The sequence below is a fragment of the Myiozetetes cayanensis genome, unplaced genomic scaffold (assembly GCF_022539395.1).
Source record: "Myiozetetes cayanensis isolate MyiCay16 unplaced genomic scaffold, myiCay2020 scf2-11, whole genome shotgun sequence".
Taxonomy (NCBI): Eukaryota; Metazoa; Chordata; class Aves; order Passeriformes; family Tyrannidae; genus Myiozetetes; species Myiozetetes cayanensis.
In genome coordinates, this window is record NW_026087411.1 from 66,133,324 (window position 1) to 66,153,829 (window position 20,506).

Consider the following 20,506-nt stretch of genomic DNA (forward strand, 5'->3'; position numbering starts at 1 on the left):
CTTCACACCACTTCCATTTCCAACAGCTCTCCTGTTGCCACAGCACCAACTGCCCTCTGCATTCCTCCATTGCCAATCTCTGCTTTGTAATAAGACCTGTGTAATTTTCTCCGATTTTTAAATAGAAGAGTCTTCAGGAAGAGGAACTTTATTTTTTGGGTGACCAGCTATTTTTCCCAAGTCTTCCTGCAGCCACAGACTATGGTCGCACATGGAGTAATGCTTAAAGTAGTTTTCTGTTATCTTTTTCTTTCTCTGCTACTGTGATGTCCTTCTGGCAGTAAGTGCAAATGGTTGGTGACAGCCTTTGTCAAAGATGGGTATATGTAACTCTTCTGATGAGTTTTGTGTTCTTTCTGTCCTTAGAATCTTCAACCTTTCCATTAAAAAAAATACTGTTCTCCACTGACACACCAGGACCCAAGGACTGATTTAGATGATTTTCTCTCTAATTTTCTTTAACAATTCAATTAGTTTTCTTAAAACAAACAAACAAACAAACAAAAATCCCCAACCTAGAAAAGTCAGTTCCAAATTCAGAACAACAGAAGTGTGAGGGTACAAAATACGGGTTTGCACCATAACCTAGTTAGAAATTATTGTGGAGGATTACTTCATTTAGGTTAGAATTTCAATGATGCTGTAATCAGAGATCTGAGATTTTAATCTGGGTATCTCTTTGCTTAATACAAATCATATCCTTGTCATGAGTGAGATTTGCTGCTGAAGACACTGATGCTGAAGTCTAGTATCACTAACTCTTACCATCTTAAGTCAAATATTTTCAGTCTATAGTTTGTGAGGAGGAGAATGGCACTTTCATTTTCATTCCTCATCCACCTTGTTTTAAAGAAAGTTTTTATCAATTTTGTCCAGATTTGCTTTGTTTCCCTTTCAGTAAATCAATGTTTAACCCTAATTTGGAAATGTTGCATATTACTTACAAGATAACTCTTCATGAAATATGGCTGAGGGTCTGGTTTGTGTCTTTCCTGGGGTTTATGGTAGCAACAACATCACCTTACATAGGGATAGTACCTAAAATGTCCTCAAAAATGTAGAATGTAACTTCACGTGAGCTAGTACTACTACATTTCTCTTGAAGGCTGTGGGAAGTGCATGGAAAAAGCCAGTAGCACTTTGCGAAACGTAGTGGTGGTTCGAAGATTTACAGAGAAGAATGCATTGCTTATCTGTTCCGGCTGGACTAGAGAAACAAGTGAAACACAAGTCTACACAGGAATCTGCTTTAATCCATCACTCTATTTTATGAAGCATCACACAGCATTTTCACCAATTAGCATTTGATAGCAGTTTAAGTAAGGGCCATAGGGTTATTTAAGGAAAAAGCCAAAAACCTATTTCATAGTCACTGACTCCTCATTTGGCAGCAGTGCTCTTGGAGGGCTTGGGTAGTACCCGGCAGTTGCAGAGCTATTTGAGGAAAATCGTGTAAATCTATAATCCAGCGGTAAATCTGCAAGACAGAAACATACCACATCTGATTAGCAACACAGACTGTGTCACATAAAAAGTAAGCCTGTGGTGAATAGCAGTACTTCTTAAAACCTTGAGCTGTTTGCTCCCCAGCATTAGAATTCAATCAGATTGCATGATTACACTTTTTTTGACATCTTCAGCTGTCCAAGGGATTGACTTTCAGAGTTTACTCAACTGCAGTAAAGCATATTCAGTTCCTTGATTGCTGAAATAATGCTAATCAGATAAAATAATTTAATCTAATGCTTAAATACTAATCAAAAATCTTCATTGAGCCTAGATAGAATTTCCCCCAAGTACACCTTCAAGTCCATTCCTCCATTTGTTACCTTTCTCTTTTATCTCAGCAATCTACTCATAAGAGGGCTATTTTTAAAACAAAGAATCAGTTCCTTTTTTTTCCTTTTTTTTTTTTTTGTTTTGTTTTTCACGGCTATTATAGCAAGATACTCCAAAGGCACCCACTCTTAGACCTTCTTGCAGTCCAGTGTTAACAACATCATTTTGTATCAAGCCTTCTTAGAAATCTGCACTTGTAACTTGGTGTACTCATCACTTCCAGTCTGTAAAGAACACTGAATGCATTAAAATAGTTCAGAACAGTAAAAGCTTTCTTTTCTGTAGCTTTTTAAAAAAAGTCTTTGCTGCCAGCAGTGATCCGCCCACCCTCACAGCCAGAAAACTGATACTTCCCGTTCTCACCTCTCAAAGTTCAAGAAACCAATTTAAAAAACCACATAAATAAATCTTAATTCAAGAAACAATTACCTTCACAACAAATGAAAAAAAACACCCCAGATAAAACTCAACAAAAAAGGGTTAGGTCCTTTCCAGGTTATCTGCTTAGAACCAAAGCAAAACACAAAAACTATTACTCAGCTCATCTGTACAGTAAGTTACTAATTACAACTATTTTTTTTTTTTTTTTAAATTTGGAGTAACTTTGGAAAGATGATATCCTGTCACTATATGTTACTTTTTTTTTTTTTTTTTTTCCACTCAGCAAGTTTTATGAAACAGAAAAACATAATTTTAGCAGTTTCAGCACAAACAACAGGAAATCGAGTTCTGTTTCACAAGTGATTCCCAGGCGGGCACCAGTATAGCATACAGGTACAGAGCTTTAAAACCATATTAAACATAACTGAAGCAAGCAAATGAGGATTTATATCAAGCTGAAAAATCAGAGGCTGGAATAAAGCAGGAATAGGAGGTAACTTGATTGGAAGAGAATTATGCTTTATTAAGTGCATTACTTGAGCTCAAAGAAGTGCATTTTCTCATTTTGTCCGAGTCAGGGAAATCTCTGGAGCTCATTCTCAGCATGGCAGAACAGGCAGATGTTTTTCTATCGCGCAGAGGGACCAATGGATTTACAGGCTGCTGAGTCTATTTATGATAGCTCTGTTTTAAACAAAGGTTTAGAAAATAACAAATAATAACAAAAAAGAAAGCAAATATTTCTGAATGCCTTTATGAGCTATAAAAATCAAATGCCATACAGCTACTTTTATATAAAAGCTTTTACTAGCTTTTTAGTCTAGCATTCTGGAGTCTCCCAAGAGTAGTTTGATTTAATCAAAGAGCAGCACAAATGGGGTAGACTTGCTGCAGAGCTGATTATTGCTGAAGAAATGAACCAGTTGAATCAAGACTGTAATTTTATTGACATTTCCTGGTAAACTAGCTTCACACAATCAGCTTAAACACCAAAACAATTCTATATACAATGCACAAGACTCCAAAAGAGAATAATCACATATTTACATATTCACCCCCCAATTCTCTTAATTTAAATATTGCTTTTTTCTCAGCAAGCTGACTTTAAAACGTGACCAGAAGATATCCATATTTAAAAATGTTGCCCAAGGCATCCCTAAAAGTTGCATGAAGCATGAGACAGATACTATTCTTCACCTATGAAGCAGATTTTATTTATCACATAGGAAAAAGCTTCCTTTATTTCCAGGTTTGTTTCCATCAGTGATTTCTTGTGCTGCATCTGTTGCATCTACTTTGCCCAGATTACGCAACCTTTTATATATTAGTGTTTGATTTCAGTTTGATGTATTTATGAGAAAGCTCTGGACTGATCAAGAAAGGCATACTTGGAATCTTAGTGGTTATAAATAAATACACAGTGAGAAAGAAGGGCAAGTATACAGGGAAATAAAGATAGATTTTTTTATTGAAAAATTTAAAATAAGTGCTTTGAAAACTCTTCAACTTAAAATAAACCACAGCTGCCCTGGACCACAGAAGTATCATGTGAGTTGTACACCAAACCTCAATACAGCTTCTCTTTATGAAAAATGCAGTGGTATCACTAGGTTCAGCAATACTGGCTCATCAACAAAGAACAGTACAAGTCTGGAGTCTGTCTCCTGGACACAGGAGCAATTAATTTCATGTCTATTCTTTTCCCATGTTATCACTGATGATAGAGTGGAGAAATAAGCAGCTTTAGGGGAAGCCGTACAAGGACTGTCTGATATCACTTGGTCTGTTCAGCCTGGAGGAGACTGAGGGGAGACCTCATGGCAGTCTACAACTTCCTTGTGAGGATAAGTGGAGGGCCAGGCACCAATCTCTTCACTCTTGTGACCAGAGATATGACCTGATGGAATGGCGTGAAGGTGTGTCAAGAGAAGTTTAGACTGGATATTAGAAGGAGGTACTTCACCCAGAGGGTGGTTGAGCACTGGAACAGGGCCTCAGGGAAGTGATCACTGCATCAAACCTGACAGAGCTCAAGAATTGTTTGGACAATGCTCTCAGGCATATTTTGTGATTCTTGGAGCTGTCCTGTGCATGGTCAGAAGCTGGACTTGATGATCATAATGGATCCCTTCCAACTCAGGATATTCTATGAGTCTGTGAGCTCCATTTTGCTGAAATGAAATGCTTGCACAGACCACGGCTTGATGCAAAAGCGTGCAAAATAAGACACGGTATTTGATAATAAAGCCAGTCTCAGGAAAAAAAATAGTTGCTTATTTCCAAGTTGTTGCTTTCCTAGTGTTTTTGCCAATGAATTCTTCAGGTTTTGCTGCTGTGCATGCTCACAGCTGCTACTGTTGTGGCAGACCTTTGCATCTTGGCATCCACTTCTCATCTAACCCTGACGAAGAGTCATAAATTAGGCAGGGGCCAGACACCTCGTCTTCTCTGAGATATAATTTGACAGTGAGGCTCTAATCAGTCTTAACCTACACTGATAATGAATTCAGCATCCATCCAATATTGCCACTATCATAAAAACAAACAAATAAACTAACTTGAACAAACTAAACAGCTTGAGGCTGGAAGAATGGCCTATTGGCTGTACCCAATTGCTTCAGAATCACAGCCCCAGAATTTTTCTATCATTCTTAGGTAATTGCACCCAAATTAATATTTTTTTCCAAGATAAATAGGATATTCACTTTTAGAGCCAAAGACTCCTAGAAGTCGGACATGGAGGGTCTCAAGGTATCTTTCTAGATCTCCCAGAAATGTCACTGATTATTTGCATCACCCTGACTTTCTGTCCCACTCCTTCCTTTGCTTCAGCATCAGCCTGAGTGCAAGTGATGAAAACTGGTTTCCTTTATGGTGACCATTCAGTGTTACTAGCATTTCCCAATGGCTTGGGCAACTCTCCTGGGTTATATGCCTTAGCCTCGGCCCAGAAGCAGAACTCCTGCCCTGCCCTACCTCCCTTATAGGACTCCAGCAGCCCTGGTGTAAACAAAATAAGAGTGATGATATTTGAACAGTAACCACTGTCAGTTACTGTGTTGCAGTTATCCAGAACCAGGTGTTCAGTCACATTATGTACAACATTATGTTCTGATTCTTATATATACTCATATCCTTGCAAATACTTAGGTGTTACAGATGGATTTATATTATAGTTACAAAGCTGAGTTTCTGTGTGCTGTGCAATTAGTGTAAGCCAACTAAATGAAAGCCACAAGCTTTTATCAGAGGAAGACTTGGAGTTCCACCCACAAGGAAGGAAAAGAAACCACAAGAAGAAGGAAAAACATAATATTCTCAATGAGCAATCAGGAAAATATTTGAGTAACTGCATGGTAGACAATTATAATCTAATCCAGACACAGGCCTGGTCAATAAACTTAATGCTCTTGGGTAATCAGTATGGTGGTGGGTTTTTTTGTTTTGTTTGGGATTTGTTTGGGTTTTTTTTAATCAACCAATACACTAAACAAACAAAATCTTTACTAAGTGCTTTAGATGGAAGGCATTTTTTTTTCAACTAAAAGCACAGTCCAAGACTGAAACAGATTTCTCCCAAAATACACAGTAGAAATGTCAGGAATCATTTTTCAGTATTGACCAACAAAAGCAAAGCCAACATTTTTTCATCATGACACCACGGCAGCATCTCCATGACGAGTGAGAAGCTCTACAGAAAGCTGAACTCCCCTCCCCTCTCTGAGGTCTGTTCCCTGCCAGTCGGCAGGGCTGGAGCCAGATGCTGCAAAAGCCGCCTAATAAACAGCAGGGTTGTGTTCTTAAGTGAATCCAAATATATCCTCCTGATTATCAACAAGGAAGAGACCCACGGAGGAAAACAAAACCTTTGTTAGTGATACCTAAGTTTGAAAAAAATGTTTAAACTGCTTAATTGTGTCAAATCTCAAAAACCCATAGTCTAAGCTCTGTCTTACATATATCTCATCATTCAGATAGTGTAAATTGTAGGGGCAGACCATCAGTCAGTATAAATTCTTTTGCTTTTACAGGATTTTCCATAATTTACACTGGCCTAGAAGCTTTATCACAAATCTTTCACTGTATTTCAAAGGTGCTGTTGAAAGGAAATATTAATTTCTTAATGTTAACAACTTCTAATAAAAATTTTTAAACAATGGAGTAAGCACAACTTCTGCAGGGGAATCCACCAGTTTGGATGTGCCATCAAGTGATCTGACTTGCCAGTCTGCAGGCAAACTGTAACAGGCATTATTTTTTCTTAAATACTAAAAGTTTTTATCTTAAATACTAAATGTTTTTATCTCCTGAGCCATTTCTGTTTTATAACAGGCAAAGCAGTGCTTGCACTAAGAGCTCAGGATGTGAGGGAGCATACTAGTGGCAAAAAAGAAAAAAAACCAAGGTTACAAGTAGATTTATCTGATAGCAGTTATTTTTAGAAAAATTTCTAAGGCTGATTTTCCTAAACAGGAGGTCAGATGTTTGTTGTACCAAAGCAAAGCTCCTGAAACTAGTCTCAGTCAAAGGGCGGGTTTGCTGCTTTAATTGCACTTAAATAAGAGCTTTTGCCAACACAGGTGTATTGGTCAGAGATCACGCCCGTGGCACTGCCAGCAGACATTTGTTCTGTGAGCTTGGCCTAAGCAAGAGCTTCACTGCCACTGGGGTTTATCGCTGGTTACTCTTCTGTGGTATCTTACACAGAAGACAGTGACATCGGAGAAAACCCAAGAGGCAAACTGCACGGAGATGTGCAGCGCCAGCAGCTTTGCTACCAGAGTTTTGCAGAGGCATGAGTGCCTAGGGTGATGGAATGACATCCCATCGTTGTCTGTTGTGTTTGCTTGCCATTATCCTGGGAATAACAATTCACATTATTTTGGGTCTAGCCTATGTCCAAGGGATTGCTGACCCCTTCTTGAACAAAACAGCTGTGCACAAGGCGTGCACTGAACTCACAGCTGAGCCTGATAAGAGTCTGCAATGAAGGAAAGCCTTAGAAATTCCTTTGCTATTTGGGGTTAAATGAGAAAACTCATTATTTGTATGGGACAAAAATTTCTCTCATTTTTGTTTTCATTTAAATGGTGAATTTTAGAGATCTTTGAAGAAAATAGCCCTTTGTGGTTCTTTGCTTGATCTGGAACTGAGCAAAAGAAAATACTGGACTATGATATTTTTAAATATTTAGATGAAGACTTAGTCTAAAAAAATCCTAAGAGAATGTGAAGATTCTACTAGGAAATGTTACTCTTTCAGGGATCTGTTAATTAATTTCTATGTGAATGACTCCTTCTGGATCTTAGGGTAGTAGAAAGGGCTTCTGAGGTAAGTTAAGAACTTAGCCTGGAAACAAGCAATTGTTTGAGCTGACAGGCATTTCTGATTGATAAGAAAAGAAATAAGTTGCATTTTGAGACTGTGAAGGAGCTTTATTAAGACAAATGCAGAGATGATACACCCTTTTACTTTCATTTTGAGGTTAACTCACTGAGATCAACTTTCCTCTCCAAACTTGGGTTAACCTCATCGTGTTCCTGTAAAACAAATGTTTTCTTTCCCTTTCCATGATTTTTCCTCTGGTTGGGTGACAAACATTTTTTACCTTACAGTAAAAATCCACAAACAGTCACACATGAAGACAAGGGCTACACTGTTTTCTTGTATGTGTATTACCATCTTAATCCAGAGGGAATATATTAGGCACCAATCCAGAGTAAATACACGCTTTTTCTCACAGATGTGAGGTTGCAGATTACGTAAAATTTCAACCTGGTCAAATGTTTTATTTCCAATACTTTCTGACTTACCTATTTTCACTGTTTTTCACACTCAAAAATTATCAAACTCTGTACTACAACCAGGGTTTTTAAAGCAGCAATCTAAACCCACCCCATAAGCCTGCGATCCAGTCAAAACCCAATTATAGCTTTAATTACAGCCTGCAAATGAAATTATGCTGCCTGAGTTGAAGGATAACTTTAAAGCAGAAATGACTGAGTGGTTCTCCCTTTCTTAATGAGTTGCTCATGAGTTCTCCCTTTAATCTTTTAGAGGTGGCTGTACTTTGACATCTCACAGAGCAGGATAACGATGTCAGGAACATTTCTGTCAGCTATTGGCAAGGAAGTAATCTTTTGGGTTCTGCATGATTTGACATGGCCTTGAGGGGCACAAGTCAATACACCTTTCTGGAAGAAGGAAAGGCTGAACAAATTGTAATACACTGAATACTGTTCTTTCTACACAAAAAATTACTATCAAGTAGTCAAATCCTGTAGTAAAGTTGGGGTCTCAAACCCTTTGGGCAATAACTGGGTCGTGAAGACTTTTTAGAAGATAATTCTGATTTATTGAACAGTAATTTGTTATTGTTAAAATGCAGGTTGTTGGTTTCAGTTGTATTTTTCAGCTGAAAAAGAAATTCATTATATTTGCTGGTTGTGTTGGACATGTTTTTCTTACTCTTAAAAGCAGAACATTGAATCTAGTTTCCTGGAACAGATGAATCTGATTTACATTATCTGATGCCTTTCAGCTGACATATCAAGCAAGATTCTGTTCATATATATAGAACATGTATCTTCTCCCTAGTCAGTTATCTTTATTATCTGTTTTTTCCTTACATGAAACCTCAGAACCAGAAAACCCCAGAAACATTGCTGTTGTGTATGTACACCAATTTTTCACCAGACATAAAAATATGTTTTTTGCATAAAAGATTTAATTATAGAAATTACCTCTTTGGCTTTTTAGTAGCAACTAGGACCCAAAGCAGTTTAAATTCCCAAAGCATTTTGATAAACTTAGTCTTTAGATGTTATTGTCCAGATACATTCTTACACTGGTAAGTAGAAGCACGGTTGTAAGATAAGGCATTAAACGTAAAAGGTTACTGCTAATTAACAATGCATAATATTGTTCTATATGTTTAAAGAAATGATTGTATTATTTGAACAAGAGCACATAATTATCAATCTAGTTACAGGACAGACTAATTTAATTTTAATAGGAGCTGGATTTGACTTTTAATGATGTAATGTCAATGAAAAAACCATGTTAAAATATGGGGGATTTTTTTGTTTTACTGCAGCAACGATTATGAAAGATGCTGTTCAGGATATAGAAATGAGCATATGGCTACATGCTTAGTGAAGTTCATGACTTCTGTGGTAATAGCTGATTCCTTAAGGGCATTCACCTTTAAAATACGTATAGAAGATGGTGTGTAAGTTTGCAGTTCATAGTGGGCAGACCTGTGTATCTGCAACCCACACACTGCCAGTTCTGGAGCCCCAGCCACGTCTGCCTTGGGCTTTCCGTTGTGCAGATAATTTGCAACTCTAAGCAGAAACATGAACTTCTTTGTCATGGTTCACTGGCAATTTTATCATTATATTTATACAGCAAGCAGGATGATGACTCAAACTACTGCAGAAAGTGGCAGGGTGCAGATCCGTAGACATCTTTAAAGAGACAGATTTGATAAATTATAATGGAGATTTTTCTCTTGTTCCAGCAACTGAAATAACAATCATGCATGAAGAAAAACTTATGCAGCCATATGGGCAAACCCTGATAAGATTTCATATGGCATGCAAGATTTAAAAAAATGTATTATCCTCATGCATGACACAAGCTTGATTATCAAACCTCCAAAGTGTGAAATGAACTCTGCCTCCATAAAACATTTTACATTTTATTTGCACTAATTCTTATCTGAAACGAAACTCTCTTGAGCTGCAGCATCACTCAATCTCCTACTGTTGCTTGCGGTAATTTTTAATCCTATAACAAACCTCATCATTCAGTGGTTACGAGACAAGTTCAGGAGATTAGGTTAACAATCATGAAATTAAAAAAAAAATAAGCTTTTGTGTTCTCTTTATTAGGATTTAGAGCACACTTTCTTTAGCTTTTCTTTGCAATGAAGAACAAAAAATCCTTCCAAAATTCCCTCTAAGCTCTAAAACTCCTCCTGGAATTTTTAGAAGTGGGACTTTCATAAAACTACCAATAATGAGATCAAAAGGAAAAGCATTAACTTGAAAAATGCATATAATTTTGGAGATCAAAGAACTGTTAATCAAATTACCATCTGAAATGGTATTTTTGAAATGATTGAAATTATTGTTGGATTATTATTATGGGTATCTGGAAATTTGATCAAACTGTCAAAGAGTAGTGGACACCTTCCTTGGAGTTAAAGTTCAGATTACTGAGATGGGATAAACAAGAACAATCCACCTCTACTTGGCTCATACCTAACTCCACCTAAGTGGAGAAGGATGTCTCAGAAACTGTGGTTTATGCAAAATGCTGTTTTTCATAGAGACCCCTACACCTTTTAATTTTCCCGTGGGAGCTTTAATGTAACATTCCCACAGTAATGGATCCTGGTTTGGAAAATCTGTCTTATGATATCATTGTGCTTGAAAATGGCCAAAATCTGTAAGAGAGCTGTAAATGAGGAGAGATTCAATAGCAGAAAAGTAGAGAAACAGATGGATTCGTGAATGAGACATGTAGAATAGGATAGGGGCATTGGTTTCTACTATTTTATTAACCAGGTACTGTCAATATAGCCAGTATCTGATTGGGACTCTGAACTGAGGAATACACACAGAAGATCTCCTTTGGGCAATTTTAGCAATAAGTAAAATATACTTTCTCACGCACAAGAAAAATGTCAATTTCTTTCTCTTCAGGGGCTCTCAGGGAGCTTAGATGACCAACTGTGATGCAGTAATCTGCAATCCCACTAATACCTTCCTTGCCAGAGGTGAGAATAAGTTCAGCATTTCTGATGCATCTTTGAATGCAACCCCCTTTTTAGTCAGATACTGAATTCCCAGTTTGTGTACATGCTTTGTTATTTTACACTTTGAATGGACAAGAACTCCAGCAGCAGCATTCCTTATAATACTCTTTTCTGCAATGCTCTTTGGTAACACTGAGATTGTACCCTTTAGTTACATGCATAAATTCTTCAGGTGAAACTATCAGCAGCCACCTGCATCGAACTTACAACATGCTGCTTAAAAAACTGGATGGTCAAAGTTATTTCTGTTCCAATTTCTCAATTCAGATCTATAGCTTATTTTTATTTTTTTTCTGTATTTCCTCTCTTTAAAAAAGATGGAAGCAGGCTTGAAAGGCTTGATTACCCAAAATTAATTTCTGATAACTCTCTGAATTCTCATTTGAATTTTGATGAAAAGTGACTTATTTTTGTAAAACATTGCTAGTATTCAATAACATTGAATACTTTTTGGAATAATCTTTTTCAATGAAAAATGTGCCTTGAGAAGTAAACTCAGCTGTTCTTTATGGACAAGATATGTGTTGCACCCAAACAACAAGAACCAATTTTGAAGTTAGCATTGCAGCAATTGTCTGCATTTCACCAAATATTTTTGCAGATGGCAAGCTGTTGGGATACTTACTTGTACGTGGCGCTTACCCTTGCTCACGTAGGTGTACAAAAGCCAGGTCAGACATTGTTGATAGAGAAGCTCTGGTCAACCCCCAGCTCATGGGAGGCTGCAGCACACCTCCAGTGCGGTGGCAGCTTGTTTGGCGGGGTCAGGTTGAGCCAGGTGCTGCCAAGGCTGAGCCAGCCGGTGGCCTGGAGCTGAGCTTGCCGTCAGCGCACCACTGGTTGGGAGCTGGGCTCATATGGCCAGCATGCAGATAACTGGGAGCTGGACTTGCATGGACAGGATGCCAGCAGTCTGGCTGCACATTTGGGCTGAGGGGATCTTAAGGAAAGGCCTGTGTTTTTGCAGCTTGGCAGTGGAAAGTCCTCTGCTGGTAATTAAAGCAGATGAGTAGAAAAGGGAAAGCTGGAGCACATCAAACTCACATAACCTGTTTCAACCTCTTCTAGCTAGCTATTCTCAAATAGCTTCAGCTAAGCTATGACTTACAACTGCAGCCAAAAACTTCAGGGCTTGGCAAAGCAGGGTCTTTCACAGCTTGCTGTGACAGGAGTCAGACAAGGTATTCAAGAGGAGTCAGGAATTCCTCAACATCCATAATAATGAACATCTGCTCTTCCACACAAACAAACACGAAATACCTCTCTCTGTAAGAAAGCAGTGATGTTCTTGTACCTGAAGCTTTGAGTCTGCTTTCGAGCACAGTTGCAAGTTAAAAACGTTATTTCTCCCCTGTCCTTTAGACTGGGGTTTAAGTTTTACAGACATCAGCCCCTGCCCCAGCAGTGGTTCAGCGCAGAAACAGACAGCACGTAGTGTCCCTCCCAATGGAGGAACAGGCTTTGCAAGAGCTCTGCTGCCGATGAGAGGCAGCTATCCTACCCACTAACTACCCAGATATGCCTTTCTGGTTCTCACCCCTTCATCTGTAGCTGGAAAGCTGGTGGCACATTTGTGGTTGAGAGTCCTTGCTAGTCCTGCAAACTGAGCTGTGGTTACAGGGTTGGGCAGGTCTGGGAGGCAGAGTGTGACTGATCAATGTGTTTTGTCTTGGCCAGCACTTCCAAAGCAAGCCACAGAATGACCATGGAAAAGTATTAGATGGGAGTTTTACAGAAGTTATGCCTCTGTTGGCAATTTCCCTAGGTATATTTTGGCTTTGCACCTTTAGGCTGAAATACAGACTGCCAAATGGCAAATTATCAGAAGAATAAATAAATTGTGGCACTGGTATGGCTGCTGTGTTTTGAGATATCCTTACAGTGTAAGTGCATGTGTAAAATGTGGTCACAAAGAATAGGTCTATCATATGTCCTGTTGTAGAAATAACTGCTGGGCAAGTCTGAAATGCTCTCTTGCAACAAACCTTTTATTCCTTGGTCTTATGCATGAAGTAGGCAACAGATGCTGAACAGAGGGGTTAGTAAACTAAATGCTTGCTGTGTTCTTCATACAGCTAAGCACCTCATTCATTTAAGATTTTGTTTATTTCTTTAGGTACAGGTATTGACAAAATTCAGTAATGCAAAATGACAGACTGAGGATATATAGATAGAGGGTCTTCACCATCCCATGATCCACTGACCTGTATGGCAGTTGCAAAGTTATAGTGTGCTGACAGGGGAAGTATAACAAGATAGATTAGAGGGAAACATATTTGGAAGTATAAAAACCTCAAGTGACTTTGTATGTGTTTGTTTCCTAATCTAATTCTCCACTGAAAGTAGAAACAGCAAGGTACTTGGTCAGAGGAAGTCCTGACCAAGTTCAGGAACTTGTTTACCATCTTTTAAATGTCGCACAGTATTTCTAACAGGGTATAAATTAAACTTCTAGTATTCACAGAGACAAACAAAAAAACTGGGTGTATTGGACAACAATTAAAAACACAAACATCACAGTAATCAATTGGCCACTTGCACTGTTGCAAGATATGAACAAAGTATTTCCAATGTATTTGAGATACATGTAATCTCAAAACCAGATCTACAGCATTACCAATTTATCATGAATACTACATGTTCACTAGCAAAAAATAAAAAAGCCATCTTCCTTACCTGCTATTGCTTCAAGACTAGGGATTGCAATAGTGCTGTAAGTGCTAATACATTTACAGGACCACGTATGAACAAAGGTTTCCTCTGCGTTTTCCAAGCCTGGTACTCTGTCCATGAAGAAAGAGCCCCACTGTTTAGATACAAAGTAAGGAGCTTTGAGCTGATCTCCCTGAAAGAAAAATAAATAAATATGTAAGCTCAAAAAAAAAAAAAAAAAAGGAAAAAAAATCTTCTTTATCCATCTACAAGCTTTAGTTTAAGGAACTACTCTAGATTCTGGGAAACTTGTATTGTACCTCAGGGGCAATGTGACTTTAAAATATAAAGACAGACAGTAACAGTCTTCCTCTCAAAAGTCCCCAAGTTTCTTTTTATGCAATTAATGGATTTCTTAGGACATAAAAAGTTAACTTTAAATATTTTTCCCTTTAAAAAAAACCCAAACTTCCTTTTCCCCCATTTTTCTCTTTTTGATAGTGTGAACTGCCTGCTGCCCTTCTCTGTTGGAGAGGCTGGATAGCTGTGGCACAGATCGTAACATATCCTGGATGTCCTCCTCGGGGAAAAGGAGCTTCCTGGTGCTGGATGGAATAACTGTGATGAATGGCACCTGTGTTATCTGTTTCTGAGCTGAGGAAAGAGTGAAAACAGAGCCACAGAATCCATGGAGAGCCTCTCAGTTGTCTAGCAAATTCTGAAAAATTGATTTTTTTCATGTATATTTTCATACCACAACATCTAGACTAATTATGTTTTAAAGAAAGCATTAACAGATCATTGGGAAAACTGATTTTTTACCAGCTCCTCTTGCAACCTGTTACATACTGTCATGAGGAATCAGAGAAAAACTCCAGGAGACATCTACAGAAAGATGAAAAACTGGAAAAACACCCTCTGAACTACACTACAGAAAATCTGTTAAAGTCATTTGTGTGCAAAGTAACTTCTCAGACCTTCAAATCATAGGAGAAAAGATATCGTAGTGCATGCCTCCAGATTTGCGAACTTTTGTACTTTATTTCCCATTTAACCCCTTTCTTAATAGTTTCGAGAATCTGCTGGAATCATTTGTGTTTATAACAGAGGCCTGTATCTTTTGATCACAAGAAAGCTGTTGATCCAGCCAAACAGACCACGTCAGCCAATACAGAACCATTCTTTTGTGAGTCTGTGTAACAGTTTTTCCTCTGAGCATAGCTGGGGGTGGGGAGGAAGCATTGATTTCAACAAATATAGATACCAGTTTCTGTCTTCTGATGTAAATAAGTTGAAAAAAACTCCTATCTTTTGTTTCAAAGTAAGAATTTAAGTCCTGAGCTTTTTGTGATTTTGTTCCCACCCCCGCCCTTACACAAAGGGATATCTCACTTTTTTTTTTTTTAGTTTGCCAAATTTTGTCTTTCCGTGCAAGTCCCAGTTCTCTACATCAGTTATAATTAAATGTAGATGTTGTGCTGACTTAAAATTCATTTGCGAGCTGGATGACATATGCAGAAAACTCTTCAGCTGTTCAGGTGATTAATCAAAACAGCAATCCCAGCGCTGGCCCATATAAGCCTTTGCACAAAAGACAGGGCCTTGTTTATTGACAAGAGAAAAAATGTGAGGGTCCCACTTTTTGAAATGCATGGTTGGTTCAACAGACAATTAAAAATGCAACCTTAGGACATGAACTGATTTTTTCAGAGGTTTGAATCTCAGCATGGGAATTTCTTCCTTACTAAGAAGGGGGAAGTTATGCCTTGGATTTACAACCCAAGCCCTTAGTAAAACCAAATCCAATTAGATATGAGACTTGTTATCAAGTCAGCTGGTAGAGAGCTCCCATCATCATAAGCCATTGCTATTGGCTTGTGCCCACATTACAGGGCATGTTTGGCAGGTTAAATCTTTATTTCAAATCTGAAAAGAGCTGTCAAAACCTTGCCCACACCTTTGGGAAGCATCAGACATCGCTCCTGCTGCCTTCCCTACCTGATGCCTAGAAGGTGTCCATACCTCACAGGCAGCACACATAGCCTGCAACAAGGACAGACCACGTACTATGACTCTGTACATCTGTGAAATGAGGCAAAAGTCTGCTCTTAACATGGCTATTCCTCACATGCCTGGAGGCACATGCTCAACAGTGGGGCTGAGCATCTCTGGAAGATGCCCCAGGCACTCCTGCAGCCCCCAGACATGGGATTTTCTCTCACAGCAGGACAGCAGATCCTGGGAAGTGCTGAGGAAACCCTCTTTCTCATGTAAATCCCCCAGGCACATGGATGTGCTCTCAGGCATATTGGTCAGACAGTAGTAGGTCAAACATAGATTGTATCAATTGAGGGTACAAAGCCTTAAGGAAAACGTCTAGACTTCAGGGAAATAAGGATGGTACTAGGCTTCCCCAAGTACTAGGGTCTTCCTGGAAATCAAAGCACCTGGAATGCTTACTGTCACCTTTGCTTTACTAACTGCAGACAAACGGCCTGCTAACAGAGCAGACAGAATCTGTTAATAGGACCCTTGGGTAACACTAATTTGTCAACTTACAAATGACCTTTCTAAAATACAAGTAGGCAGGGAGCTGAGCTCTGAAGTTTTTCAACATTTGGTAAAGAGATAAAAAAAAAAGTAAGGGAGACAGGGGTGACAGGTCAAGCTGTTAGGATTTTTTAAAGGCTTTATTTAGGTGGAGATTTGCCATCTATGCCATCATCTTTGTGCCAAGCACAGAGCATGAGGAATACTTTACGGCATCCAATATGATGGATGGTACTGCTGGCTGTATGCTTTGTGCCAAGGAAGTAATACCATCACTGACTCCTGATGCCAAAAAAAATCAGTGCTCAAAATACAGTTTTGCTGGTATAACGGTAAGCACGTGAGATGCTGCTGCCAGCACAGCTGTGCTGGTCACAACAACCAGATGTTCCTGAATAACACATCTATGCTGGGTGTGCAAATGGACAAGTCAGCCACTGGTCTAACTTCTGTTGCACAGAACCTGCCCCCTTACAAGTCATGTGCAAATATAAAACATTTCACCAATGATATTGTACCTAAACTACCACATGGATCACTATAAGCAGACTTAAAATAAAATGCATTGCACTTCAGCATATTGCCTTAAGGACTTTGCTTTAACTCACCAGGCTCCAAAACAGCCCATCAGGTTGTTCCTGAAAGTACTGTTGGATTTGTGTTAAAGATAAACAGGAATAAAGAAACAAACAGAGCCAAAAGGCACAAAGTAAATTGTCCATGCTCACAGCAAGGGAGTCATGGAAATTCAGGGAAATAAGGGCCCTGACCCCTAAAACCAATCAGCCACTAGGCAATACTGTAAAATTTAAGTTCTCCCTTCTAACTGCAAAAATGTCATCTATATCCACCAAAAAATTCTTTGATTCCTGCTCCATTAATTCCTATAGCCTAAGGTTTTTACAGCTCCTCTGCAACAATTTCCCTCGAAATCCTGGGACAAATTTCAGCTTTTTTTTTTTGAGTTTTCATTGATGGAATTGATCACACATCTAAAGAACAGAAGGCAAAACCAAAGCCTCCAGCCAAGCAAACAAACCCCCAATTCTGGGAGGGGGGGAAAATCTTGTTTCAACAAAATGCTTCATATTTTTTTTTCCCCCTGCATGCTGCAATTCACTTAGTAGTCAAGTAACTGCATGAATAGTTTTTAATTTGCTATTCTCTAGCTTATTTGGTTATGACTCATATACTTAAAAGAACTGTAGTTGTTACCATAATTTCACAGCTATGTGTATCTGGCTTATATCACGAATTTAACTGAAGGGAAAAGACAAAAGCTGCCAATGAAAATGGAAATTACAAGTCACAGTTTGTGTGTGAGAAGGTTGTTTTCTTCCCCTCCCTCTTTTAGTGATGAAACTCCAGTCAAACAACTGAAAACAGATTTTTATAATTTCCTTTTGAAAGATGCAATCGCAAATTAAAATAATACTTTATTTCTTTAATAGTATTTTGTAAAGAGGGATAGAATTGAGTATTGCATCATGTATTAAGTTTTCAGTCCCTCTCTGCACACACAGAGCAGTGTATTTTTTTTAATTGCCAATGAATGTTAAGGCTGATGAACCAGATGAAAACTAATCTGTTTGTGACTACTTTTCCAAAAACACCTGACTTTGTACACTCATTTGAATTGGCTTTTCTCCCTTCCTAACCAAAGGGTTAATGGGAGAAGTTGCTTGGGGGAATGAAAATAAAACTTCCACAGGACTGTAAAGGGAGACCCTTTGAACTAGTCCTGTTAAGTTAGTGGTGTCCAGTCAACTGCAGAGATATGGATGTGACCTGTTGTTCAGACTCCAGTGAGCAGCGTGGTAATGAAATAACACCACTGACCTACCATGGCCCCCCTGGTTCAGGTTCCTTTAATCAACACAATTCATTTCTCCCTTGCTTGCTTGCTGTCACTGGTAGCGGATGTAAACTGAACAGGGGTTGTGTGTGGCAGGGGTGGTGTCTCCCCGAGACAGGAATACTACAGCGTCACTGAAATGTCAAGCACATGTCTAAAAATCTCAATTTCCTGCTTGATAACTGATGTGATAGAGAAGATGGATCTTGTGAGCAGTTGACCAGAGGTGTTTCAATAAGAAAAAAACAAATCATCATCATGGGCTTAGAAACACATTGCTCAATTTCTCTTTCTTTGTACTTCCAGGAAAAGAAACATTTTCTGGCTGTCCATTTAAAAATGTGTGCTTCAAAAGCATACCTGGAACATGCTTAAGAAACCATGGTTGAATAAAATCCCACAAACCTTACAGAGATGCAGCAACATAGCAGAATCTCCAGTCAGAGAATGTACAAATTTATGGAGGAGAATGAGTTATTTTTAAAGCATTAATTCCTCAAATCAAATTACATTACCCATGTAGTGCTACTAATAACTCTTCCTTCCCCTGACCTGCATCCCACCTTTCTTACCAAGAAACACATTTTTCTTGACAGGAGAGAGTTTCTTTGTCTTAATTTTTGTTTTTCTGCAACCTAGGAAAAAGCCTAAACATCAATGATTACATTTCCTTATTTCAGTGACTGAACTATCCTTGTCTGACCTTAGTTTAGAAATCAGGATAATGGGTGAAAATATAAGATATGTCTATTAAAAGTAGAGCAATAGATGTCACATCTATATTGTTTTAGTCCCATTGAAGATATCCTTTTCTCCATTGAAAACTGGCTTTTACAACACTTCTGTCAGATTAAAAACATACTTAGTATAAAACTACCTCCCCATTTTTATTCTATCAGTAAGTTAACTTTTTAATCATAAAGAGTAATTATTTTAACAGAAAAATCAAGCTTAGTGCTTTACAAAGCAAAGTGCAAAAAGCACATACATCTCTCTGCAATTAGAAGAAAATGACCTATTTATTTAGCAGCATATGAAATTAAAATACTCGAAACAGAGAGTGAAGCTACACTGCAGTTCTTACCTATAGTGGACATGCTGGAGGTACATTGCTGCCACATCATCCATATGAGCGCTGTTCCCTATCTGCTTTGTTCTTTGCCAGTAGAGGGATGGACACACCATAATAACTTTTCAAGTTCTGTGGGAGAATTAAAGGCTGGCAGTAGTGCTAAGGCCCTGCTTCCCAGCTGTGATCAACCTCAAAGTCCATTTATCTGAAGTAACTATCAGCAGTTTGCACTGGAACAGGTTTCAAACAGTCCCTCTTATCTGAGTGCAGCTGTCACCAAAATAACCAACCTATGAGGTAAGCTGCAAATTAGAAGTTCTTTGCATATAAGGAAAGCACAAGCAAGCTGTATTTCACAGAGAAAGAAAGCGAGCTTTAAAACAATCTAATAAAAATTCTCCTGTGTTTACAATTGGCCACAACACACAGGGAAATGTCACGAACTCAGCAGAGTTCAGTTGCTGGACTTGGGATAAGTGTCCATGAAATTTCTCCTTGTAGGATGGAGGGCAGGTTCTTGTTACTAAAAAGGAGAAGACTATGGGTTGTTGCTAAGGGAGAGCACACACAGCTCTTTTTCTGAGATCCATGACTTAGCTCCAGACAGAAGCTCTGTGTCACTCATGCAAGGCCTAAGCTGCGGCAGAACAGCATCCTCCTGGTAAGACAAGCAGAATATGTCTTTGGGGGATGCTGATGCTGCCAGCATGGTGAGATATGCAGGTTCATTCTCAGTGCAGGTGGCATGAGGCTTTTTTGTAACTTACTTTATTCTGTTCCAGGAAACATCTGCAAGGAACCCTTACCTCATATTTTCCTTTCTTCTCCAAGGGCTCAGATTCAGCCTTCACAGGCACTGTAACCTTGTCCCCTAGAAGCTCCTCTAGGATGAAGACAGTTTCCCAGTTGCTATAGTGACGAGCTGGGAAAATATCTGAGTGCATGCTGTCACCAAAATAAACAACCTACAAGGGAAGAAGCAAATTAAAAGTTCATTGTATATGAGGAAAACACAAGCAAACTGTATTTCACAGAGAGAGAGAAAAAGAGGTTTCAAACAACCTAATAAAAATTCCTCCACGTTTACAGTTGGTCATGACAAAAAGAGATTTTATTAATATCAAGTTTGGGGTTTATCTTCTATCAGCTCCATAAGGGAAAGGCTGGCCTCACAACACCCTCCTCACTCTTGCCCTCCAGGGGTACTGAACAGGGATGCCTGATTGGGACCAGCACAAGGGACATCACTGAGTGTTTTGACTGACAGAAATAGCCTGACAGGCTATTAGGAAGCAGCTAAATGACTAACAAGAAAATACACTAAGCAGGAACA

At 38.8% G+C, this 20,506-nt stretch overlaps 1 protein-coding gene across 2 annotated transcripts in view; it reads right to left on the reverse strand.

The window, feature by feature from the left end:
• Nucleotides 1-1,233: 1,233 nt before the first annotated feature.
• NT5DC1 (5'-nucleotidase domain containing 1) overlaps nt 1,234-20,506 on the reverse strand; it is a 138,279-nt gene continuing 119,006 nt past the window's right edge. For both annotated transcript variants that reach the window (XM_050315021.1, XM_050315020.1), the window contains 3 exons: nt 19,980-20,138; nt 13,721-13,889; nt 1,234-1,477 (listed from right to left, as the gene is read on the reverse strand). In XM_050315021.1, the coding sequence (XP_050170978.1) occupies nt 1,359-1,477; nt 13,721-13,889; nt 19,980-20,138 (447 nt within the window). In that variant the 3' untranslated portion in view covers nt 1,234-1,358. The remainder of the gene's footprint in view (nt 1,478-13,720; nt 13,890-19,979; nt 20,139-20,506) is intronic.